The following is a 25,594-nucleotide window of genomic DNA, read 5'->3' as shown; positions in this document are numbered from 1 at the left end:
TGCTCTGTTTCACTGATTTAAAGTAAAGAGGAAGTAGAACCGTTTGTTACAAAGGGATGAGGATGTTTAGAAAGCAACCGTTTATAAAAACAAAGTCATCTTCAGTACAGAGACAGTCAAACAATAGATGGTTACTTTATTCACTGTGCACAGATAGCTTGTGTGATCTTTTTTTAAGAGGAACAAGTTTGATATTTGAGTATTTTAAAATCCGATATTCCAACATATCTGCCGATTTTTCTTTTGTTTCAGAAACGCATAACATTAACAAAGATTATCCCAAACATTTCTTATGTGTAGCTATGAGACCACCAAGATAACATGACATAATGTTGTTGTTTAAAAATACTTGTTTTATTACAAATAATACAAAAGTACAGCTTATTGCTTTTTTTGTGGTGGATTTGTTCCAAACACAGGAGTTGCAGAGTGTCCTCTGGTGGACAAACTATTCAACGACAACACTCATTACATGATTGAAGGGAATGTTTTATGTCTCAGTTTAAAAAGGGGAAAAAAAGTATTGTCATTTATAGTTATAAACACAGATGCTGATTAATCTGCAGTTTGCTCATATCGGGCTCTAGTGTGATCAACCCAGAAAATTTGTGACAGTATCTGACATGAAGGAGGGGATTCAGCGTGGAGTTGTCACAGCCAGTGAAAATTTTTAGATACTCGCATTTGTGAAAATTGTTTGCAATGTGTTTACTTACTAAGGTTTCTATATGGCTTGAACCCCCTCAAAATGTGTCATCACTTATCTGCTGCAGCCTCAGGCTACTGTGCTGTTATTGGTGGGGGATGCATAGATAGATAAAATGGTGACCTGGTTATTTTTTGCTTTTGTGGATGATGTGCTGCTGCTCTGCTTCATCTGATCAGTGTTATAAGTTTTTGTCATATAACCAGTATCGCATCCTGTATGCACTGAGCTCACTGTGCGTTGGGTGCTGTCTCTTTTTAAACATATTGCAATATTTTGCAATTACCTTTCTTTTATTTATTTATTTTTCCAAACTTTTGTCCCAAATGAAAACTCTTTTTCTAGTGGACTGAAAAAGCAATTGATTTTATTGATATAGTATCAAAAAGTAAAATTCTCATGTACAATTTATATAAGATAGATACTTGGCGTCCGTGTATCAATACAATATTGCCACATAAAATATTGTGATACTATGCTGTATCTATTACAAGATTACACACATTTGAAATAGACAGACAGACAATTATTTGAGGTCTTATCAGACAGCTCCTTAGATTTACTACAGATATGTTAGGAGCCGGGACACCTATCACATTTGAGTGACTGCTCAGTTGGGGTAAAGCTGCTGCACTTCACACAGCTTTATATTGATCTGTTGACTTGTCACATCTCTCTGTCCTTGTGCCGGCTCTCCGCTCTCCCCCTCTGTTGCTTCACCTTCCATCTTTCTCTCCGAGTGGCCTTCACCTTTTCTTTTCAGCCCTCTTTATCTAGCTTACACTCCCATGTTCATCCTTTCTTTCCTCTGTCATCTCGGAGTCATTACTCTGTGTAGCGGCTGGCAGCTTTGTAAGCAGTGCAGGGGCATACATCAGACAAGTCGTGGCGTCTCTGTTTAAGGTTTCGGACTCAGTCCAGGGTTTTTCATGCTGACACCTCAGCACTGGTCTTTATCCTCTACAGGTCTTTATCCACACTGAGATTCCTGTTTATTAATACTTCAATGGTGTTATGGTAGTTCTGACCATCATTTATGTGTAGTAATAACATTGTGGTCACCAGGGTAGTCCAAGAGTCTAATGGGACAAGAAACGCGATCGGTCGGACCATCAGACAGCTTTTAAAGAAATCTGTAGGTTAGCTAAATGTAGTTGAAAGACAAACGAGGGACAAAATTGCAACTAACAATTATTTTTATTAACCATTAATACACATGTTAGAATTTAGTGAAAAATGGCATCACATCACATTAAGCCTGAGATAATGAAAGGCAGTAAATCCCCATAACTGAGACGCTGGAACTGGGGAATGTTTGGCATTTTTGCTTGAAACTAATGATTTGATATTCCAAATAGTTGCTGGGGTTTATTGTGGATGCCCTAATGGATTAATTGACTAATCGTTGCAGCTTCAAGTTAAATTACTCAAGCTGTCGACCATTAACCCTACCATACTTGTTGTAGTGGTGTGCACACAGTTTTGTCCGATTAGGCATAATTAGCAGCAGGGTTACACTAATGATGATTTTCATTATCAGTTAATCTGTCAAATATTTTGGCATTATTTACTTTTGGTGCATAAACGGTCTCTACCGCTGTGCAGAAATCTTAATTTCCTAAAGCCCAACATGACACATGTGATGTCTTGTTTTGTCCGACCATCAGTCCAAAAGAGATAACAATTTATCATCATAAGATCGAATTAAACTAATTGTTTCAGCTCTAATTTTCAGCATTGTGAGAGCACCCACTTTCAGTTACATCTCCCAAATAAAGCGATTTTAGATCAGTGGCCTCCAACCTTTTTAAAAAACATTGCTGCCTTGAAGAGGATGTATGAAAGGGGGCGTAAGACTACATGAAAATACAAACATGTTCAACAAGCTTGATCCTTCATGTTACATAAACTGCACAAAGGTTATGTTTGCTATAATATTTCTGGGAATCTGCAGGGTTTAATTACACACACCTGGCTTTAATTGGAGCTTAATGTAGGGAAATTTACCTTTCAAAAATGTATGATTTAAATGTTTGTTAAAGAATTTGTTTGGGGTGTCAAGAGACGTTACATGATTAAAAATACATGTTAAAAAACATCCCAGATAACTAAAAATGCACAAGGCAGCACATAACATTAAATACAACATTAAAAGCTGTTTAGCATTAAATGAGAAATATTTTCAGAGCTCAAAAAACAAGAGGATGAGTGCTATGTCACACTGCATGCATGCGTGGAGGGAGATGACTAATGTTGGAGATGGTGTCGGACGGCTCCCCAGGTTTACTATAGATGTGTGTTTGGAGGCGGGACACCTATTGGGTTTGAGTGCTTTTATACACAGCTTTATATTGATCTGGTGACTGCTGTTACATCTCTCTCTCTACCCAAAGAGATTCAATTTACTTTCACACGAGATAATCCATCCATTTTCTGTCACTTATCTGGGTCCAGGTAACATTAATTTAATGAATTGCATCATTAGGAATTACTGTTACTTACTGCTGGGAAGTAGAGTGACTTTATTTTGTAGGATTGTCATTCTGAAGTTGCATAGGCTAAAAAGGGAAAAACTCTAGTATTTTAAAAGATGAGGTAAAATGCAAGCCAAAATTAAAGCAATTTCATGTAGCGTGTTTTTTTTTTTTTTTTTTAACTAGACTTTTATCTGACTTTGTTGCCAGATGTTCCCAGATGTCGGACCAAAACTACCAAAATAAGACCCTAGATACTTTTAGTTCAGATAAGAGCTTTATAGTTCTTTTAGTTACATCCAAATCATAACCCCAAAAAACGATAAGTGATGAGTCAGATGCAGGAAGGGGCACAGCGGTCCATCAGTCTTTTCCTGACTGTCCTACTGGCAGGATGCCCTGCATATGGTCCCAGAAGGTGGTGGGAAGATGACATGCCCACACATACGAGAGCTTGTCCTCTCATAACCACCACCCCCATCCTCCAACTGTCACTGCGTTGCTTCACTTTATCTGTGCTGCCGCTAACGAGTTGGACCTGTCGCCCACCACACACCGACACACACTCAATCTCTCACTTTTCCTGTCACACCCAGACTGAGCCAGAGAATCACTCTTGCAGTGTCTGTTTAAACTGACCCTCAGTTTTTCTTACTGTCGCCTCAAGTAAAATGGACTCTGTATGTTATTGCACTTCTGCTCCAGAGTTGACTCAGATCCACTGCTGAATGCAGCGTTTGGGTGTGCTGCTGTGTGAGTTGCCCAGAGGAGGTTAGAGCTGCACGATTCTGGATAAAACGAGAATGTTCTTCTTTCTTTTCTTTTTTGTAATTGTACCTCCTGTAATCATAATTGCTGTCAGGACTAGAATTGGGTACATTTGTCTCTTCGTCTTCATTTTGACTACTGCTCAAACAATTGATCAGTCGATCAACAGAATGTAGATTCACTGTATAGTTATCCTCGATACTCATCTATACAATTTAAATGAAGCATATTGACATATACACAGTATAATAGACTCGTAACCAGTTACAGAATAGCAACTGGAACTTTTGTTATGTGTATTTAGAGTTTGCTTTTTGTTTTTAGTGTAGTTTTCAGATGTTTTTGTTTTGTGATTTCTGTGACTAAGTCTAAATAGCTGTTACTGTCTGCAGTGTACATACAGATGTATAGACAACTATCACTGGATTAGTTTTGATACTGAAGAAAACTTAAACATGCTGATTCTCAGGAAAGTTCTGGAGTTATGATTCTTAGTGGATTAATGGATGTTTTTTTTTTTTTTTTTTTGGCCATAGACATGGAGACAATGGAATCCTTAAAATGTACGTCACACTGAATCTAAAAAGAGATGATCTAAAATTCTGAACAAATGTGGGCATTTGCTGCTATTCTAGTTGGTTGGGTAAAACAAGACATTTGTAGACATCAGTTGGGCTCTTGTGAACTTGAAAAACTATTCTACAGGTTATCCCATAGCAGGATTACTAGTTGTTAGTCCATGTCTCTCTCTCAGTCATTATTGATTTGCTTTTATTTCTGCCCCCTCTGCCTACTCGCGCTTCATTACATGCTGTAGGCCTAATGCAGTCTTGTCATTTGTTGATTCAATTGACAGAGAAATTTGGATCGCTTGTTTTATTCAGCAGATCTCCCTTCCAGCGCAAATTAAGGCCTCAGACAGCTTCCCAATTTGATCAACATACAACACACTCCTTTTTAAGAGGGAACAAAAGGAGACGCAGCAGGAAGAAGCGTGAATTTAAATCTGCATTTCAGTTAATGGTGCAGCATTACTGTCATGTACTGAAGTGCTCGTGGCTGAATGAGTGGTTGTATGACCTGAAAATGGGTGTTCAGTGAAAATAACGATGAGACTAACACATTTATGAAGAGAGCAGATGTTTGCTCTTCATTTTTTTTTTTTTTTATCTCCCCCTGCTCTCATTCTGTCTTGTCCTCTCTCCCTCCTGTTCGGTTTCATGTCTCACCATCCTGTTGTGTCGTTCTGCTCCGGCTTATAATCATGTTCTGCAAATTCTCATCAAATGGAACACTCAGGAGTCAGCAAACGCAAACGTTCTCGCATGCAAATGCTCAGGGATATTAGCAGTCTGGCAAATACACCCTCAAAGTGTGTCCACACACACACACACACACACACACACACACACCCTCACACTCACACACACACACACACACACACACACACACACACCCCTTTCACTCCCACGCACAGACTAATTTACACACTTAACTTCCCACACACACAAACGGAGAAGACACACTGATTGACACTATCTCATCTCTCCGGCAGACACGCACTGCAGCTGAATGTGATCGCCACACAGCAGCTCCTCAACCTGGCCCAGCAGATGCGCCACCTCGGGGCCTTCGTTCACATCTCCACCGCCTATGCAAACTGCAATCGCAAGCACATCGATGAGGTCATCTACCCGCCACCCGTGGAGCCTAAGAAACTCATTGAGTCTCTCGAGTGAGTGCATGAAGCGCTGTCTTTTTGCACCCCAAGGACATAAAATCAGTTTTAGTTTCAGTCGTATCATCTGAAATACCACACACTTTCTGAAAGCCAGTAATATACTTACTATATAAAATAAATAATGTACTAGAGTTCCATACAGTGTGTTTTCTGGCACACCTGGAAAGCAAAGTTTTATCGACTTTTCTTCCAGCAGTCAAAGGTGTCATAGTGACTAGAGCTGGTCTGCTTCTGTCCGATCCCAGAGTTCCAGTACTGATATTAAAAATATTTTTGGTTATGGGACTATAAACCTGTTTTCTCAACAACCCTTTTTTCCTATTTAATAAAATTCACATTAGTATATAATGTTGTATAAAACCATAATCAAGCATACAAGAATTCTACCTCAAATGAGGTTCCTAACAACAAGATCAGGAAATGGCTGATAAAAGCTAAATAATAGCTAAACAAGACCATAGGAGAATCTGTGCAGGCTTTCGATTACAGCCTATGTCTCAATTGATACATTTCCATCAATAAATGCCCACGTCTTTGGCAGTGCAGTCTCATTATCAGGCTAATCTACTCTTAAAATTCATTGGCAAGAATTAAGCATTAATGGGGAACAGGACATTTCATAATTCCTGCATGTAGCTGCTCAATTTCTAGCAGTGCCAGTTTAATTAAAAACGTGGAGTGGTGATGAGATCAAAACTTTCAAAAGAGATTTTCACTGCTTTTAGACTTTCCAAACACTTCTTTTTGAGTATACATCTGTCTTAAATGTCAACAAATTATCTTAAAATCATTAACATGGATTTATCATTTATATTACCATTTATTTGAATAACTTGTAGGCTCAAAATCACTATGGATTTTTAAATGATAAATGACCAGGCTGGGTCTGTGTCTTGCTATTTCAGTCAAGGCTAATACCACTTCGTACACACCAATTCGTTATATTTATTAATGATAATAACACACAAATGGGCCAAAATCAACATGCAAGAATAATAAGTAACACAGTACGATGCACGCTACGTTTCCCCGACTGAACCCTTCTTTTCTGTCTTCAGGTGGATGGATGATGGAATGGTGCAGGACATCACACCGCGGCTTATCAGCGACAGGCCCAACACATACACCTACACCAAAGCCCTGGCTGAGTATATGGTGCAGCAGGAGCAAGACAAGCTCAACATAGCCATCATCAGACCTTCCATAGTGGGAGCCAGCTGGCAGGAGCCTTTTCCTGTGAGTCTACTGAATATTATTATACTGTTTTCTCAGACTGATTTAAACCACTTCATTACACTTAATGCTGAGATATGTGTCTACTGTTATGTTCCATGGCATATTTTAACACCAGAATAGACTCAGTGTGGTGTGAACAGTAATACAGCTGCATGTTTGAATGACGTTTCCCGATCCCTCATTGTGTGTCCACCTGTGACATTACAACAAATGGAAATCTGATCATTGACATTGATCAATGCAGTCCTGCACAGGTCAATACTGCTTCCCAGTGGGTTTTATCTTAAGTGGCCCAGGATTCAAGCAAATTGGCTGATGACCAGTGTGATTCAAGTCATCAAAGCGCTGCTGGGATGGGAGATTTAAGGTGAATAAGCGGGCAGAAATGGGACACTTGCGCCGGAGATACGCTGAAAAACTGTCACATTGAGCGTGGCAAGCTGAAGAAGTTCATGTAAAGGCCACCCTGCGTTCAGCGGAGGGCTTAAACTCTAAAAGTTGAACATCGCATTACCTCCCTGATTGAGCTGCTTTCAGTCAAGGTGCTGGTGCAGGCATCCAGACATCTTCAACATTTGCATTTCACATAACTTGAGGATTAAAATCACTTTGAACTCTGTGCAAAAAAAATAAGTATAATAATTTTTTATATATATATATATTATTAGATTTTTGTGTGATATTTGTCTGCACATTCATGGGCACACTGCAAACAGTAACCACTAACTAAGCTAATTCAGCATAGTTTTAACGGTGCCAAAATGTAAATATAGACTAAAATAACAGGGCGGAAGTAGCCCACAGCATACACATCATTCTTCCTCTTTACATTCTTCAAAGCAATAAAGGCAACTGTAGTTCTGTGCAGGTGGGAGTTGATGGGGTGGTGCGCTTGTTTTGACCCTAGTGAATTAAAAGAGAAATATTTGAGTGATATCATGTTCCAGTTAATTTGATATTCTGCTATCAGACATAGGCAGAAAACCATCCTGTTTGAGAAGCTGGAACCAGATCTTTGGGTTCGGACTGTTGGTCAGACAACAGTGGTCAGTGGGCTCTGGGACGTTTCGATTACTCTTGACATGAATCTAGTTATTATTAAAAAAATAACAGATTAATTAATGATCGTAACCCTTACTTCAAGTCCTCCTGAGTTTGTGGAAGATTTAAATTTTGAATTGTGATAGCTGATTTTGCCTTTATGACCATTATTTTGAGCTTGTTTACACTTATATGGTCAGACAGCTGCTCCTCAGATGCTTACGGAAGTTCATAACCTTCCAGTGAAATAATCAAAGGTACTCTGAGAGATGTAGAGAGGATGCTGCTTAAATAATATACCAGGAAAAACACAGGGAAGTCCTTGTTTATGTGGCGGCAGGAAATGTAGGCCGTGTGTGTGCGCGCCGGGTCTCTGATGGCAAATCCTGGCTCTGCGCTCAGCCTTCATTTGTAAGCTTCCCCTGGCAGTGACGCTTAAAAAAGGCCTCACTCATGCATGGCCATGCAATCGCCTTGGCAGTTCGTGCCAGTAAGCGCTGTGAGGTGAGGGGGGGATGGGACTGCCTATTTATGTTTGTGATGATGTGTGGTGTGTTTACAACCACAGAATGCATCTAGTTCTTTCAGTTTGTGACTGCATATCTTCAGAAGTTGATTATTTAACCAAAATATGATGCAAAATATCAATTAAAAGATATATCTGCCACTTTAACCTGGCATGAAGCCACCAACAGATTGTGGTGCTAAAATCACCTCTGGCCTCAGTGGCCTGTTCATCTCGTGCACTTTATCTGCACCAGAGCATATTATCTGACTCAGGACAAGCCTCCTTTGACCACGTAATGGCTCTCCAGTCCCCCACACTGGAAACTGCTGCAGTCTATAACCAGTGGTTTCATCCATTTTTAATGGATTCTAATTGAAGTTGACAATCACAGCTGCCCAGCCTCCTCTGTTCTCCCACCACAGGAAGTGACATATCTCTGATTCAGCAAACACAACCACATGCATGGCTTATCTGTCTTGCGGCTGTACTTGACTCTATTACATCTCAAAGGATTTACACATGTTCTGTTACACCTCAGGGTTGGATTGACAACTTCAACGGGCCGAGTGGAATCTTTATAGCTGTAAGTCAAAATGTTTCTATTAAATCCCAAAGCTTTTAAACACACAGACAAGTTCTGTAGGCCTAAGATGGTGCTCCTCCGTAATCAGGCTGGCAAGGGGATCTTGCGCACTATGAGAGCCAACAACGATGCGGTTGCTGACCTGATCCCTGTGGACGTGGTCATCAACCTCACCCTGGCAGCTGGCTGGTACACCGCTGTACACAGGTAAGTGTCAGACCCAGGCATTTGTTCAGTAATGTGTAACCCTGGATCCCTAGTTCTACAGGATAGGTTCACAATTTTCTGTGATAAAATAGGACAACGGCCTTTTTAGTACAAAATTCCCTATTTGTGTTTCTCCTGTGTTTCCTGCAGTAAGAAAAAGAGGGAATTTTGTACTAACATTTAGGAGATGGGGATCTTTTAATGGTCAGTATGAAAAGGAGAAATTATTACCCTGTTCACATGGACAACTGACTATTGTTTTAAGATAGACTTGGAAATGTGTCTTTTAAATGTTTAAAAGTAAACATTTGAAAGAATATGTCAAAGATGTTCAGACTTCAGCTCATGATTATAATAAATAAAGATTTGTGGAAAACTCATTATTTCATGCATACACATCATTATCATCAGTATTACCTTTACCTGACAAGTCTATTAATTTAGCAATTAGCATTAAAACAAGAAGACTAGATTACAGAAAATAGTTTAACAAAAATACTTATTAAAGTTTTAAAGTGAGTCCAAACTGTAAAATCTCACACATTTGTATCTTCAGTTTACTTGAACAAAGTTTAACATTAGGATTTGGAGAGGAACTATCTGATATTTACAGATAAAATAAATTGTGTCTGCCTGTTTTCTTTTTCTTTTCTTTCAATCCATAGTTGGAATAGAGAACCTATTATGGCAGTAAGCAGCTATCAAATTCTTAGTTATTTAGCCAGGCAGAAATGGAGGGAAAAAAATTACAAGTCAAATTAATGAAAAGGAATGGGTCACAATGTATGAAATTCCATCAGTCCCACTATTCCAAAGTCATGACATAACATTTCCTCGGAAGTGTCTCACTATTTAACTACAAAACATCATGCTCACCAAAATTGAGATTTTTCGTGCCAGAGACAATGTGGCGAGGAAATCTGACCTTAAAACTCCCATTTGATATAAGATGATAAATACAGTAAAATAATTGGGTTTGAGACCTAAATTACATTCAAACAAATGTTTTTCGTAAAGGGAAAGACAGATCTCACTAATATAATAATGCATCAACATTGCCAACTGTTATGTGATTATACCAGTGTTTATTTACCTGACAACCTGTACTTATTTTCAGAAGGAAAACAGAAAAACAGAAAAATATAAGTTAAGTATTGACCCCTGTATTGTTAAACGGTTAATTTAAGAGATTAATTTAGTTATCCCTCAGTTTCTCAGCCTATGTGTATTCAGTATCTTGTCAGAACTTTCTTTTAAAGGTCTGCATGTGTTGTTTCAGAGTAATATATACTCATGAATTACCTGTGTTTTTTAAATAGGTTTTAAAGTTATAATCAGCCTTTTATAGCACTATAGTTTCATATCTTACATAGACTACTCTGAAGTGCAGTGTTACAAGGAAATGTGAACTTTTTAGCATTATTGTGACCTTGTTCTCTCTCACCCTGCAGACCTAAGACAGCTCTGGTGTACAACTGCACGACCGGTGGCATCAACCCGTTCCACTGGGGAGAGATTGGTAGGTACATTGTTTGTTGTCTTGCTTAAAGGTAATAGGAACCTGTCACTGCAGGCTGATATTTATAGAGCTGTCTGTGCCTGCTGGCATCCCACATTGTTGTTGTCTCGGTTCATGTTAATCATCCCAAATCAATAGTCCAGTGTTGTGACATAATGTTCCTGTGATGTAGTTTGTGGAGAGTGTCTGCCACCTGCTGGAAAGAGAAAGAAGATGGGTTTAATATTTGGAGGGTATTAGTGGGATACTTTTCCTAATAGAAGAAGGTTCTGGATATAGCTTCTTCTTGAGAGCTAGGACAAAACAGCTTTTCATTTTTAAATAAGAAGCTGTTTTTGGCCAAGCAAAGCAAGGTTTTGGCCATGAAGTCATTTCCCAAACAAATTTTAATTCTGTGCTGTGCGCCTAAACCCCCAAGTTGCTTTTTACTTTACTTGTAAGTCTTTAAAATTGATAATCTTAGCCTTTTAGTTGTTTTTAATGAAACACTGAACATTTACTTTTTAGGTTTGAAGAGGCAAGATAATACTAGTTTGCATAAGTGGATTTGTATATTGTTGTATGTTTTGTGCTAAATAGCAAATGTTAGCATGCTAACACGCTAAACTAAGATGGCGAACATGGTAAACGTTCTACTTGCTAAACATCAGCATGTTAACGTTCTCATTGTACGTGTAAATTAGCATACTGACATTAGCATTTAGCTCAAAGCACCACTGTGTGCAGCCTCACAGGCTGTTGACACTTAATCTAATTAAAGTGGGGCAAAAAATTACTGATGGTGGTGACATTGCATATGAGAAACAGGAAAAATTACAATTTGAATCACTCAAAATTATTAATAAATTTACCCAATTCATAAAAAATACAAAGGCAAACATGTATTCAACGTCCAATATATAACTGATTTTTCTTCGATAAAAGAACAAACTACATGTATGTCTTTAAAATAGCTTAAAGATGTATGTGTGTGTGTGATTAGACATTTAAATTATTTTACATTGTTTTTATATTAATTTTATCTTCTGCATGTTATGCAACTTCTTTATTTAGATGCAGCTGATGTGAATATGTGTTAGTACTTTGAGCCTTTATGGTTTGTGAAAACTATTCTTATTTTGAGGCGACCATAGCAGCAATGAAATTGCACATGAACAGTGAAAACTCATTATTTCCATCCCAGCGGTCATCAGATACAGTGGGATTAGAGGGCTGTGGATGTCAGGCTGGCAGGATGACAAGGGACCCTCTCTTTCCCGTTTCCTCTCAGATTGGTAAACATGCTCCGTTTACCGAGGAAATTGCCACCAGATGGCTTGTAGCTGGATTAGGTCTCATCACTTCAATTCACTGTTATGAAAGAGGAACTGTGTACTGTAATCTCACTGGCCCAAATGAGAAGTTGGAATGAAGGTAGTAATCTAAAGCACAAGGCTCAGAGTAGACCAGAAAACAATAGAAAATAATTAGGGATTTTCTGAATATATGAAATTTAGAAGACAAGTAAAGGAGGAGGATCCAGCTCCTTGTTTCTAGCAGAGAGTTGTCCCACACCTCGGAGGGCAGCTCAAGGTTAGCGGCTGCAAGGGGCCTGGTCACAGCTGGCTGTCATCTCGAATCTGGTCATCTCGACCCCTGCAAACCACTACGTATCTGTTGTTGCCATGGAAACAAACAGTGCAAGGACTAGTTTGCGGTCTGTGTGTGATGTAATAGTAAAAGTGACGTGTAGTCACATGGCTGCTGTCTGTATCTGTGGATGGCTGCTACTGGATGCTTGGGGGGGGGGGGTCGTCATTGTGTGGCTACTTTTCCGCCTGATATTCCCCCGAGAACCAGAGCTGAAAATCATATTATGATTAATGCCAGCCATCGTTCCTGGAAGTTATGATCCTTGTCTAGAAACTGCAATCTGTGCGTTTATCCACTTTCTTGTTCCTGATCAGTGGGTGTTGATGACCTGCGCTATATGAAATTGCTTTCAGGGACCTTTTTTATTGCATCATGAGATCCCTACGTTTCCACTAACTTTTAGAGCAAGGCTAGCACAAGTTTATGCCTCCATAAATTACCTTACATTCAAGTCACTGAGCTAAGCAGCTGATTTTTTTTTTTCGAAAAATAAATACCTGCTGATCTTTGAAAAACCCAGAAGGTTGTATTATAATACTTAGTACTATTCTGAAGGTGTTTCTAAAATCCTCAGAGTATTATAACCATCCGGATGAAGAAAAATACTTTTTTTTTTTTTTACCAAGTTAAAACTAATGCAAACAAAGATGGTACAACGTGAACCAAAAAAATCTGTCTATTTGATCTTTATGAATGTTTGTTTATTTACAGTATTTTCATACAAAAGAAATGAGCATGGAGGCATGTAATTTTCAGCTACTCAGTTAGGAAACAGAGAAACAGCTTAAATCTTTTTTCATGTAGCAGATGTAATATTTATTTAACATGCTCTGCTCATTTGAATGTAATGGGAATACATAAGAGTCTCAAACCAGGACCAGAGATCAGAAATAATTGTTAACTAGAGATTTATTTTCTCTTTGCCTTTTATAATGAGTGAATTTCCCTGATGTGGGATCAATAAGGCTTATCTCATCTCTGAGAGAAATTCTCTTTTCTAATTAACCCCCTCAACCGTGCACCTTTTTGCAGAGCACCATGTGATGTCGTCCTTCAAAAGGAACCCGCTGGAGCAGGCTTTCCGTAGGCCCAATGCCAACATCACCTCCAACTACCTGATGAACCAGTACTGGATCCTGGTCAGCCACAAGTTCCCTGCCCTCATCTACGACCTCATCCTGCGACTCTCTGGACAAAAGCCACAGTAAGACTCAAAGCTATCCGTCCTACTTGGAATTTCAAGAAAGGTTCATGTGTATGGTAACCTCTGACCCCCTTCTCTCACTCTAGGATGATGCGCATCTTCAACCGTCTCCACAAGGCCATCAGCCTGCTGGAGTATTTCAGCAGCCAGGACTGGGAGTGGAACTCTGAGAACATGAGCATGCTGATGAGCCAGCTCACCCCAGAGGACAGGAAGGTAGGCTTATGCGTGTACTGTACAAGCTGCCAGTTTGGGCCTATTTTGAATATATGTAAAACAAACATCAGACAAGAAATAATAATTGAAACAAAACATAATTATTATATAACAACATGATAAATTAATTAACACTTAATTAACACTTTGTTTACATATTCGAAAAGAGTAAGAAGAAACAATTTAGTCCCACCCAGTGTCCACAAATTAATGATCATAAATAATAACCCCCCTTTCCAAATTGCTATTTTCACATGCACTTCTTCATACCAATAAATCTAATTGACATAAATGAACAAAAAGAACATAAATGAGGTAAGAAATGGCTTTATTAACTCAAAAAAATATTAAACAACAATAATAACAAAACTGGAAATAAACCCTAACCCCAGAAAACAGTTTATTCTTCCTTCTAAAATTACTTAAGAACCAGATTGTTTGATCCATCACATAAGACACTCTGAAGAAGTTTATTTGTACATACCGGTAATTCTCATTTAAATGGTTGTTTTAAAGCCTTCTCAACCATCTTACACTCTGTGCAGGTCAAAACAAAGACTGTATTAAATACAGTTACATAAGTACTGTACTTGAATATTTTCATTTTATGATACTTTATTCTTATATTTCACTATGTTATATATCACTATTCACTATACCATATTGTACTTTTACTGTACTACATTTACTTGATAGCTATAGTTACTTTAATTTTAATTGCTATTGGTTAAACTACCCAAAAGTGTGTGTGTGTGTGTGTGTGTGTGTGTGTGTGTGTGTATAAAGTGGTCAGCTTTGGCTCCACATTGACAAAGTACACCATTGTGTAATTACTGCTTATAGGTTAATAACAATCGTATAATATAGATATAATACAATTCTGTTAAGCAGCAATTCTCCATAATGAGTACTTTTACTTTTAACACTTTACACACAGTTTACTATTAATACTTTAGGTTTACTTAAGTAAAATACTAGAAGTCCTTGTTCTGCCACTGAAGACATTATTGCTTCTACTATTTAACATGATTGAGAGAGCAAGCAGCTTAGAAATACATTGTTGTAGTAGTACTATTGCTCCATCTAGTAAATGAGAGTGGAACTTTTTGTTTTTTTTTGTTTAATCTTGCAGACATTTAACTTTGATGTGCGCCAGCTGAACTGGCCTGAGTACATTGAGAATTATTGCATTGGCACCAAGAAGTACGTCCTGAATGAAGACATGTCTGACATTCCTGCTGCCAGGCAGCATCTGAGGAAGTAAGTAGACGAGAGAATGCAACATAAATATAACTGAACTAGAAGTTGGTTGAACTGCATACCAACCATTGTATTGTTGATCAAAGAATGTCTTGAGAACAACCACCAATTAATTTTTTTTAGTAACAGGAACTCGGTGATACTGTAAGCTTTTTGACAACACCATCAGACACCAATGAAATGCACCTTATTTTCATAAAGTCATCTGCTGTTTCTACATTACTCATTCATATCTCAAAAGTAGCCTTTTTGTTTTTAATGCAACAGTGAATGAATGGTGTTATGTTTTATAGATAATCCTTCCATCTATTTACTCTTGAAGTAAGAGTTTGCATAAAAGTCAACTTTTCATTTTAAAAAGTAATTTTAATAGAATAAAACACCAGAAAAGAATGTTTATTTTTCTTGATCACCAAATTACCATCTAACAGTTGTATAGGCACTGATGGTGGTGACATTACTTGTAAGAACAAAGAAATTATACCTTCAATCACTGGAAATTATTAAACTTACCCGTGTATTCAGAATCCATCATCTAACCAGTTTTTCTGGAGAAAGTTCTCACAGTAAGCACAAAGCTTTTGTATTCATAAGCAGTGTGTAATTTTATTTCCTCTTTCCCAGACTGAGGAACATCCGCTACACCTTCAACACCCTGTTGGTCGTTTTCATCTGGAGGGTTTTCATCGCCCGCTCCCAGATGGCCAGAAACATCTGGTACTTTGTGGTCAGCCTCTGTTTCAAGTTCCTCTCCTACTTCCGCGCATCCAGCACCTTAACCAACTGAGTCTTCCTCACTGCCTCAAGCCCGAGACAGCAGCCCTCGCCTTTAGCTGTCGGCAGGACGTAAAATCTGAGGCTCTGGCCATCTATAAAGGACACTCCAAATCCAACTTTTAGTGTGGATTAGCAGAGGCCTCTCTATTGGTGGGGGCTGCAGTCAATTGAAGCACTTAAAAGTGGGGGGGGAGGTCTGCTAGCCATGACTTATTTGTTTAGTTTGGAAATCTGTCATCAGCACCTGCACTGTCACCAGACCCTGTCCAAAAAATGTTGTCTTTTTGCTCCTACTGTTTTCTTCTCAAAGTGGCCAATTATATATGCAACAATAAGCCTTCTGGGTGACTTCCATTTTTCTTTCCCACATCATTGTTTCCATCCTCTTGAATCGAGGTACATTGCCTTGCCTTGTGATGATTTTTTTTCATACTTGAAATATGGCAGTGCTTCAGTGTAGGACAATTTCTACGAAGATTGTTTTGGTTCTGTTTTTTTACTGTGGGAATATCCAATTCCTCTCTTTAATACACAGGTGATTGGGATATCTGTATGTCTTGCATTAGGTGTATCGACTGCCTTTTTAAGATTACACCCAAAAACTAAGTGGTGGTTATCTGTCTCAAGGCCATCTACAGATTATTGAGACTAGTATTACAGCTAAATTTAGACCCCACAAGACAACTGTGTCACTACAAATACCAAAACATACAGGTCTACCATCCTTCCTTCTGTTGAGGTTGTCACTTATCACAAATTATGTCAGTATATCTTTGAACATGGACCTTGTTAGTTTGAATGCTCATCCACTTTTTGCCTGTTTGTACAGCAGTTTGTACTGAAACTAAGTTTACTACTTTTGCATCTTTATACTTGCGTCAAAAGCTAGTCTGATATGTGGTAGACCTTGGCAGTGTATAATATATAAATAAGAGTACATCAGAGTCAAGTTTATTTGTATAGTCCAGTATCAGACACTGCATGTCTCCCAGCAGTTCCCAACCAAGGCCATGTTTTCTAAGAAGACAAAAGTAATTTCCTAGAACGGTCCCCTCTCTCCTTGTACAGCTAGGGGTGAAATAGGAGTCATATGTGGTTAATTACCATTAAGTTAGAAATTCCAAATTCATCAATGGGATTCTAAAAGGTCCAACGGTAATGTGGTAAATCCAATATTTAGAAGTCCAAGGAATGGGTCCAGTATCAGTGATTCAAATAGTTCCATGTCCAAGACTGTAAGTATGTGAATTTTGGGGGACCAAGCGTGAAAGCAGGCAATTTAGTGGGTTAGGGAGAAAGATGGAGGAAACCTAGCCCCCAGTTTGTGCCTCTTGTGTATTAGCGTTACATTTGAGTCCCATCCATCCCACCCGTTTCTCTGTAAAATATTACCCGGAGATGTCTGGAAAACCTAGGCAGGTATTTCTAGAAACCTAAGACTCTATACTGTCTGGATGGAAAAGAATGTTCCATCCGCTGCATAAAGATTTTCAACCCAAGTTGTAACTCTGCTTGCTAATCCACACAAAGATGGCAGCCCGCTGGTCATCTGGTTAAGAAACTGAGTCTTGGGAAACGGATCAAAATTGGGAAATCTTTTTTTATCATTTAGCTTTTTGGTCAGATGAGTCCTTGAGGTTTCTAGAAATGCAGACCAGCATTAAATGTTACATGTCCATGTGAAGATAAAGGCACTATTGTGATTAAGATATCTTTTAGGTCTCGAGGCAGGCCTCTGGATACTGAAGAGGTTATGATGTTTGTTAGGTTTATCTTTCTTAGTCAAACCTTTCATGTGAGAAAAGCAGGATCTTTTTCAAACAGCAAGTAAACCGGACAGAACATGGCAATGATTGATGATGCTGCAAGTGATTCCAACAAATGGAAGAATATTGTGAAAAGACTGGAGGGTTGCCACACCTTACTTAATGCAGTGACGGGCTACTATATTCGAGTCAAACTGTGATCTGTATCTTAGTCTGGACCTAAATCACAAAAGTGCTAGGTTAAAAATGAGGGACCCAAGGCCCTCCTGGTATTATATCCTGGACCCCAGTTTAGAAGATCTGTAAATAGTTGAACTAAATATTATTCTTGTAGACCAAAAATTGTATTTGACTGTTAATTTTTGCATGGTGAGTGTCTTCACAGGATTCCACCACAGAGCTTCCCACAGAGTCTACCAAAAGTGTTGAGTGTGACAGGCAAGTCTGATTTTTACTAAACAAATGAGAAAACTGTGTACTGTATATGTTGAAAGGCTTGACTCTTGACAGAATACACATACTTAACAGTTATGAGCCTTTATGGAAGGAAAAGGGACAAAACTAAATAAATGTTTATGCAAAGCCGATGTCTCTGGTGTGTTCATGGCAACTGTCCTTTATGTCCGAATGATAAAAAAGTTTTGTCAGAATTCCTCTAACAGAGCCACAGGGTGATTATGGCGTTGTTGCAGAGTTTTGCTCTTCTGTGTGTCTGTTTGTCCAAACCAAATGGAGAGCACTGCTTGGAACAGGCAAAATGTCTGACCACCTTCATGCCCTGCTCTGATGAACCTTTTCTCTTTTAGGTTATTTTGCCTAGCAGTTTTGAAGTGTTCAGTGTGCTGCAGTGCGTCAAACTTGCCTTCTACCTCGCTATGTAGTTCATTTACAAAACCTCAAACTTCCCAGCCACATCAAACTGATACTTATGATAAATAAAAATGTAAACATTTTTCAGCTGTATATTGGGGAAAATTAAAAACAAGGTATTTCAAGATTGTGGTCAGTTTAGTTGTCAGGGGAATACTTCACAGCTGGTAAACAGTTGTATTATCTTTTTATTCCCAAAGATTTACAAAAAGTACCCCAGTGATGTCGTCAGGGTTATCTCAGCTTGGGCTTCAAATTTAAGCATAAGGGCTGCATTATAAACAGTGCATGGAAATTTGACAGTGTCTTGCGTTTTCCACGCAGAGAAGCTCTAACAAAAGATGCTGTCTTGGTGGATTATGGAACTGCTTTGATTTATAACCTTTTTTTTAATCTTTCAAGTCCCCCAATACTAACTCAGTACCTTTTTTAAACCTTTTATGCACTACAGAGGTTTCACAACATTTTTCTCCAGGCTTTAAGCGACCATATTTACCAAGCTATTCAATGTCTTTTATAGGTTGGTTAATTTACCAACACACTCGCTACACCTAAAATAACCTGTTAAAAGCAATGGCACGCACATCTTAACACTGGGTTTTTTAAGTCTTAGAGATGGTGAGATGCCACAAGATGACAATTTTCTTTCTAAATATACAATAAAGTGGCAGGATTGTCTTCACATTTGTCTGTGTAGCACATAATGGCTGCAGATACATCAAAGCATTTTTTTATGTTCTCTACATGTCAGAGCCAGAACCTTTTTTGGAGATCTGTAAACGCAGAAAGAAAAAAAAAAAAACCTGCACTTGTATTTTTTTATTGATGTGTATATTGAAACTTTAATGTAGTTGGAATGAAAACCAAACAATCAAATTTATTATGTGCCATTACATCAAATGGAACTGAGAGCCTACAACAATTCTAAAGAAACAAACTCCATCGCAGATGGTCAAAAGGAAGTGTTTAAAAATGCATGTACGACTGCACAGGGCACACAATTTCCTAAGGGGGCAATGATCTGATGTGAACTTGGTGAACTATCTTTTCAAATTAACAGCGCATTGTTTATTGTATTGTGTAACAGTTTTTTTTTTTTTCTTTTTTACAAACTGAACAACATTAAATAACAAAGGATATCCTCTGACGGTGAAGCCTTCCCTCGTACTAGGATGAGAAACGCAGACTCGGCAGTTTGTCACTGGAAAAACAGCTACTCCTGAGGGACATTGTCCGCCAGCAAAGGAGTCTGGTGATTGTTTAAATTGTTCATCTGGTTGTGTATCTGCACATCCTAGAATAAATGAATAAATTCAGTACAGGAAAGTATATTAGGTGGACTTCATGGTGAAGTTTACAGTCCTTTAATACAGATAGAGAAATACCTTCTGATATTAAGCAAAAATATTGCTTACTGTATGGAGATGGACTGTTTATCGAGCAAGAGGAAACCTGTATTTTGGATATGGTAAAGACCATGGACTGTGTGGTAAATGCTTACTTCTCTGGGCCGATGGCCTCCGAGTTTGAAACGACAGCAGATCACATCAAAACAGAAGCCAACAAACCCATGGAGCATGCCTGTAAAGTGAGAGGAACCTCTCTTACCTCTTAAAATAAATCCATGAATTTATGCAGTGTATTTAGTTGTTTTACTTTTAATTTCAAAGCCCAGAATCCAGGGCTACAAATTAGACTAGACACACTATATACATTACTTTTGTTGCATTGCATGTGACTGTGTTTATCTTTACCTTCCAATTAAATAAAAAAAAATAAATAAATAAAAAGAGTGCAGGTGATCCCAGACTTGCCTGTCGTGGAGAATATTCCCCCGATAATGCCACACAGTCGCACCAGGAACTGCCACAGTGGCATATGCTGCTCGCTGACCGTCACCATCAGAGAGCTGGTGTCGTACTTCACAAAGATGCCGGAAACGCCGTGACTGCCCGCTGCGTGGTTTATCACCCGCTCCTTGGAAACGGACAGTATGGTTGTTAATATTGTCCCAGGGTTCTCTTAAACTCTTCACCCTCTGTCCATCTCTCTTCTTGCATCCCACTTTTTGTTACTAGTTGGTTTTATAAAAGATGGTGAGTTATTACTGGTTTTTAATTACTTATTACTCACCCGCTCAGTCACAGAGAACTGGTGTGTGTCTGCAGATATCTTGTACGTGTTCAGTCTGGTTGGAACCACTGTGATGAAATACTGGAACATCTGATTATCTGTCGTAAAACACACAGCAAAGTATATTTGCGTGAAAAATCTCTATTTTAGGTTTCTACATCAGTTTCAAGAAGCAGAAATATGTGAAGTACAGCAAAATGAAACTTTGATATACGTAAAGGAGCCCTCTTTCAAACAATACCTACTTAGCAGCAACCATGCAAGGTGTGCTAAGGACAGTTTGGGTCAACTCGTGATTCACTAAATGTCTCAACATGCCATTAATTCTGCAGAAACCACTCTATCATACATTTCTCCCTCTCATATCTCTTGAAGAATAGCAGTGACTTACTGTTATAGGTGATTTTCTCGGTGCCGTCCAGAGGATTGATGATGCCTGGTATCTCCTCCCCAAAAGATAAATGGTCTATTCGATGGGAGAAATTGTACGCTGCAATACAGAGACGAGAGGAAGCTCAGGTTCAATGAAGGCTGTTGAGAATCAATGAACAACCTCACTTAAGCTGGAAAATGGACTGCACTTGTAAGCCTGTGTATAGTGCTGTTTAAAGTATGTCAGGTGTATTTTAAAGAGGTATTTTCAGGAAGAAAACTGAGCACCACAGTTTACTCATATATCTAAAAATGCAACATTGTACGTAGAAATCTGTTTTCATATTCAGTAAATGAAATGCCCCAAGAAGGATAAATGCAATATTCAGCTGAACAAACACTAATTTGTCTGGCTTCTCTTTTTTTTCAAAATTGGCAGTGCCCTTGGGCGGCGAGCCAACATAATTGTGTTTGCACCATGAGCTGATTATAAAAAAAGTATTGCTGGTAAACAAGCTAAAGAAAACATAAGCAAGCATTATTAGAAAAACAGTTTACATACTCTCGTGGCTCACAAAAGCTGCAATGTGGGCATGGCCCTGAGGATGGTGAATGGGCCTGAAAATGACAAAAGAGGTGTTAGAGCATGGGCGTCAACAGTGCTATACACAAATTCTACAGCTGGATCATTCATGGAAAGGAATTCCCGGCAGTCTTTATGTGGAGCTGAGCAACCTCTAGTTATATCTGTCAGTGCCATATTGACATACAGTTTCTTACTTTCCCACAGTGATGTGTAGGTTTCCTGCCACCTTGTTAACATAGACATGCCCACGTATCCTGCAAGCATTAAGCGGCTCCATTGAGGCATCCTCCCTACACACACACATAATCACAGAGCACATAATTTAATTGTTTATGAGCAGTATATCTAACAAGCAGCATAATAACTACAGAAAAATAATTTCATTCTGTGCAAAGAACAACAAAATGTAATTATGTTCTTGCCATTTTCATAAAATCACAAAAAAACAAGTTTGTTTGCAAGTACGAAACTGACCGTGGCGGCAGGGCAGTGGGACCTCCTTTGAGGAGGGTTTTGTAAAGGATTTCCTGAAGAGCATGTTCATCTCTCATCCTGTTCTGTACGAGAGTCAACGTCCTGAGGACATAAAATAAATACATGTTGGTAAGATGTGAGATACCTGAGCGCTTCAGAAACTACTTTAATAACAATCATTGAAAGGACAAAGAATCTTGACCACATTTCTAATGAACTATAGTTTTGAAATCTGATATTTCAACTTTCAATGGCCACAAAAATAAAGTTCTTATTCAGTGTGCCTGTACATATGGGAAATTATACCAATGTAATGTAAAATGAAAGCATATTATATCCACAAGTAAAACAGTGCAACAGTTTTTAAACTAAATTTGAGAAATAAAACACTATACTTTTCTTGCAGGGAAGCCTTCAAGTTAGATATCATAATTTTAGACATTACAAATTTTTGTTGTACTTGCAGACACCATGTTGTTACAGTATCTTCCTGTGTGATTTTATTAAAGCTTACCTTTGCCACAGTCTCTGTTGTGGGGACAGTTCAAAAATAACCTGAACAAACATACAAGGAGAAGAGATGCATTTGTCAAAAGTTATCTCTAAAATCTTGAAAGAAAAAAAAATATTTAAACATGACCTAATGTTTGGAGACTCACAGGCTCGTACTGAAGGCCGCTGGATGTGATCATGGTCTCAGCCAAGTCCAGAATATCTGCTCCAACATCTGCAATCACACACATATTTACATATACATATGTTGTACTTCAATGAGTAATTTTTCTAAATCTACAATGACAAAGGTGGGATACTCACGCTGGCATTTCATGGCAACTGTGATGTCAATGTTTATTCTCAATTTACTGTAAATGATGAAAAAGACGAGTGAGAATATTTACAGTAGTTTACAGTAATTTCTTCCTCTAAACTGTAAATTTAAGCATGTAAGAAAGTACAGACATCTAAAAGAAGTCACACATTTTGTTTGTGGGATGTTTTTGTGTAATAATTGATATTTAATACCTCTTAGTTTACCTGGAAAAGTCCTTGTCAACTTCATATTCATACTTCATCCAAGTGTCTCTATAAACAAAGAACTCTAAGATAGCCAGAAGTGCCATGGCACAAAAAGCTATCAGGGACACTGTGGATAAGACAGACAGGGGAGTTACTGTTCTTTCAAACCAGATATATCAGCAAATGATTGATATCTTTACTGTATTGTCTTCCCCCGCCAATGGCCCACCTGTTCCTCCTGATGCTGAGGTCTCAACATAACTCTCTGACACTTTGGGGAAGGCGTCCAGCTCCTTCACCAAGCTCAAGGCTTTCTTACGTGACAGACGCCTCATCTTCAGGTTCACCTCCTCCACCACAAACAAAACACAGTGCATTCTTGTTACATTCAGGACCCCAGTGTTTTATTAAGGATACATATAAAGATGCACATTTTACCAAGAGGAAACAAAGAAAATTGCTAATGATAGAAAAAAATGCTTTACAACTATAACAAAGTATAATCTATTTTTTTTGCATTTATCTGATGATTTGCATTTATCCAAAACTATGATATTTTTCACTTCATGTCTTTCTAACAGTGGAATTTACTGTTTCCAAGTGTCTGCACTCTAAAACATAGAGTATGTATTTTGGCATAACATTTTCAAATACATTTCGAAGACTTTGTTGCCTCAATCAAAATAGTTTTTGTAAAAACAAAATAGTAATAAAATATTATTTTAAAGGTTTTCAAATATAAAATCTGTTTTTATTTGTTAGAATTATACTAAAAATACATTTATTTTATGTCCATTCAAAAATGCTAAAAAAAAAATAAAAAAGTGTGATATTTAAACACATTACGTTGTTTTATCAAAATCATACCCACATATTACACTAATGATTTTGATTTTGGTTCCTAAACCATCACATTTTTGAGAAATTATTGTTTGATCAGATAGGCTGAATATCCAAACAAACACCACATTAAATGCCCCTCTATAACATAATAATATAAAAATGTTACAAGAACACCATGAGAGACACTTTACATCTATATAGATACATTAACACTGAAATACTGCCGCAACACGATGGAATATTAAATAATAATAAATTATAAGGTTACTATACAGTCAGTATTGATTACCTATAACCGATATGCAACGAAGTACAAAAAAGTATTAGATATTCGTGAAGAATGAATCAATCTACTGACTGTCAACTCACTAAAGCAACCCAGCTATCACTGCTTTCACATAACCGTTTATTTATTATTCATCTTACCTATTTTATCATCTAGTAAGATGTTAAATCGTGGTTCAGTATCCCTGGAAGCCTGACTGCTGTTTCGATGTTATCTGAATTATAGCACACCATGTTACATCCATGATGCTAACACACAGGGGGCGGGGCTCGCTGATTCCTTGTTTGAGTAAATTGTGACGCCAGCGAGTGCGTTGCGTGCGCGCTGCGCTGACCGTGAACGCGCAGTGAACGTTGTGGCTATTCAGACAGCAGGTGGCGCTTTAATGCTAAAATGTTCCCCCTGTTTGTACACTCATGTAAATTAAGTAGTTTGAGATTACAATAGAATAGAATAAAATGCCCGTGGTGGTTGCTTTACATAGCTCTACACTTGATTTTGGCAAAAGACAAAAGGTGAATCAAAGAGGTTGTCTAATCAAAACATTAATAAAACTTATTTAGCCTAATAGCCTATAGTGTGTGAAGAAAATACTAACTTCTACAGCACTGATTCCTGTCATTTAGCACAGACTTTTCACTTTTTCAAGTTTGGTAAAGACTGAATGTACTCGTTATCTTTTTTGCAAAAACAAATTATAGTAGACATTGAAATTTTGAGTTGCTTGTACTTGTGTTCCACTACATGTCAGAGGGAAATATTGTACTTTTTACTCCACTACAGTTATTGAATAACTAATTGAATTACTTTTGGTACTTTAAGTACATTTTGATGCTAATACTTCTGTATTTCAAATGCAGGACTTTTACATACAACAGAGTAATTTTACACTGTATAGCAATGTTTAGTTAAGTAGAACATATAAGTATTCTTCCACCACTGCTCTGATGTGTTACCATAAGCTAAAATTCTCATAGGTATAGCAATGTTTTCATATTACTAATGCTTTTGGACTATAGCACTTCAAATTGTAGTTAATGTAATACAATCTGACTTTTTAGTTAGCAGTCCAGTTTTGAAATGAGCTGAGTGATTAGTAATGATAAAGACAGACAACAATGGGGTCAGTTTTTAATATGTACAGTAGCCCATATTTATAGTCTTTGTTTATAGTGAAACCCAAAGCCAACCCAGCATGGTTTTGTGCATGTGACTCCCAGCTTACTTTCACTTTCCATACTTTGATAAGAAAGTCAGTTTTCTATTTATTTATTTTTTTTAAATATGGAATAGTTATAGTAGCCTACACGTTGTCATTTGCAAAGCAGAGCATTACATTTTGTAAAATTAAGCCATAAACAATTCAAATAATGTA

The 25,594-nt window shown here is 37.9% G+C and overlaps 2 protein-coding genes across 5 annotated transcripts in view; one reads left to right on the top strand and one right to left on the bottom strand.

Annotated features, from left to right (window-relative positions):
- Positions 1-18,220, top strand: part of si:dkey-97m3.1 (fatty acyl-CoA reductase 1) — a 59,234-nt gene extending 41,014 nt beyond the window's left edge. Inside the window, exons 4-13 of one of the 3 annotated variants that reach the window (XM_046072287.1) lie at positions 5,504-5,683; positions 6,748-6,925; positions 9,013-9,057; positions 9,146-9,264; positions 10,382-10,411; positions 10,716-10,783; positions 13,448-13,619; positions 13,706-13,835; positions 14,968-15,095; positions 15,720-18,220. In XM_046072287.1, coding sequence (XP_045928243.1) covers positions 5,504-5,683; positions 6,748-6,925; positions 9,013-9,057; positions 9,146-9,264; positions 10,382-10,411; positions 10,716-10,783; positions 13,448-13,619; positions 13,706-13,835; positions 14,968-15,095; positions 15,720-15,882 — 1,213 coding nt within the window. In that variant the 3' untranslated portion in view covers positions 15,883-18,220. The remainder of the gene's footprint in view (positions 1-5,503; positions 5,684-6,747; positions 6,926-9,012; positions 9,058-9,145; positions 9,265-10,381; positions 10,412-10,715; positions 10,784-13,447; positions 13,620-13,705; positions 13,836-14,967; positions 15,096-15,719) is intronic. The other 2 variants (XM_046072290.1, XM_046072289.1) reach the window with 2 other exon arrangements.
- A 1,109-nt stretch (positions 18,221-19,329) lies between these two features.
- On the bottom strand, positions 19,330-24,494 carry LOC123984934 (endoplasmic reticulum-Golgi intermediate compartment protein 2-like). 2 transcript variants are annotated; one of them, XM_046072204.1, is made up of 14 exons: positions 24,360-24,494; positions 23,320-23,440; positions 23,109-23,217; positions 22,890-22,936; positions 22,733-22,800; positions 22,588-22,628; positions 22,074-22,175; positions 21,794-21,889; positions 21,576-21,631; positions 21,033-21,131; positions 20,642-20,739; positions 20,323-20,485; positions 20,010-20,089; positions 19,330-19,802 (listed from the first exon to the last, which is right to left on the bottom strand). In XM_046072204.1, the coding sequence occupies exons 2-14, from the start codon at positions 23,423-23,425 to the stop codon at positions 19,722-19,724; spliced, it is 1,146 nt and encodes a 381-aa protein (XP_045928160.1). In that variant the 5' UTR covers positions 23,426-23,440; positions 24,360-24,494; the 3' UTR covers positions 19,330-19,721. The 2 variants fall into 2 exon arrangements, with proteins under 2 accessions (XP_045928160.1, XP_045928161.1); XM_046072205.1 differs by lacking the exon at positions 24,360-24,494 and having other exon boundaries at positions 23,109-23,156; positions 23,320-23,418.
- Positions 24,495-25,594: the final 1,100 nt, after the last annotated feature.

This window comes from Micropterus dolomieu, linkage group LG16 (assembly GCF_021292245.1).
Source record: "Micropterus dolomieu isolate WLL.071019.BEF.003 ecotype Adirondacks linkage group LG16, ASM2129224v1, whole genome shotgun sequence".
Lineage (NCBI taxonomy): Eukaryota > Metazoa > Chordata > Actinopteri > Centrarchiformes > Centrarchidae > Micropterus > Micropterus dolomieu.
Note: the sequence above shows the minus strand (reverse complement) of the source record. Positions and strands in the feature narration are given on the sequence as shown.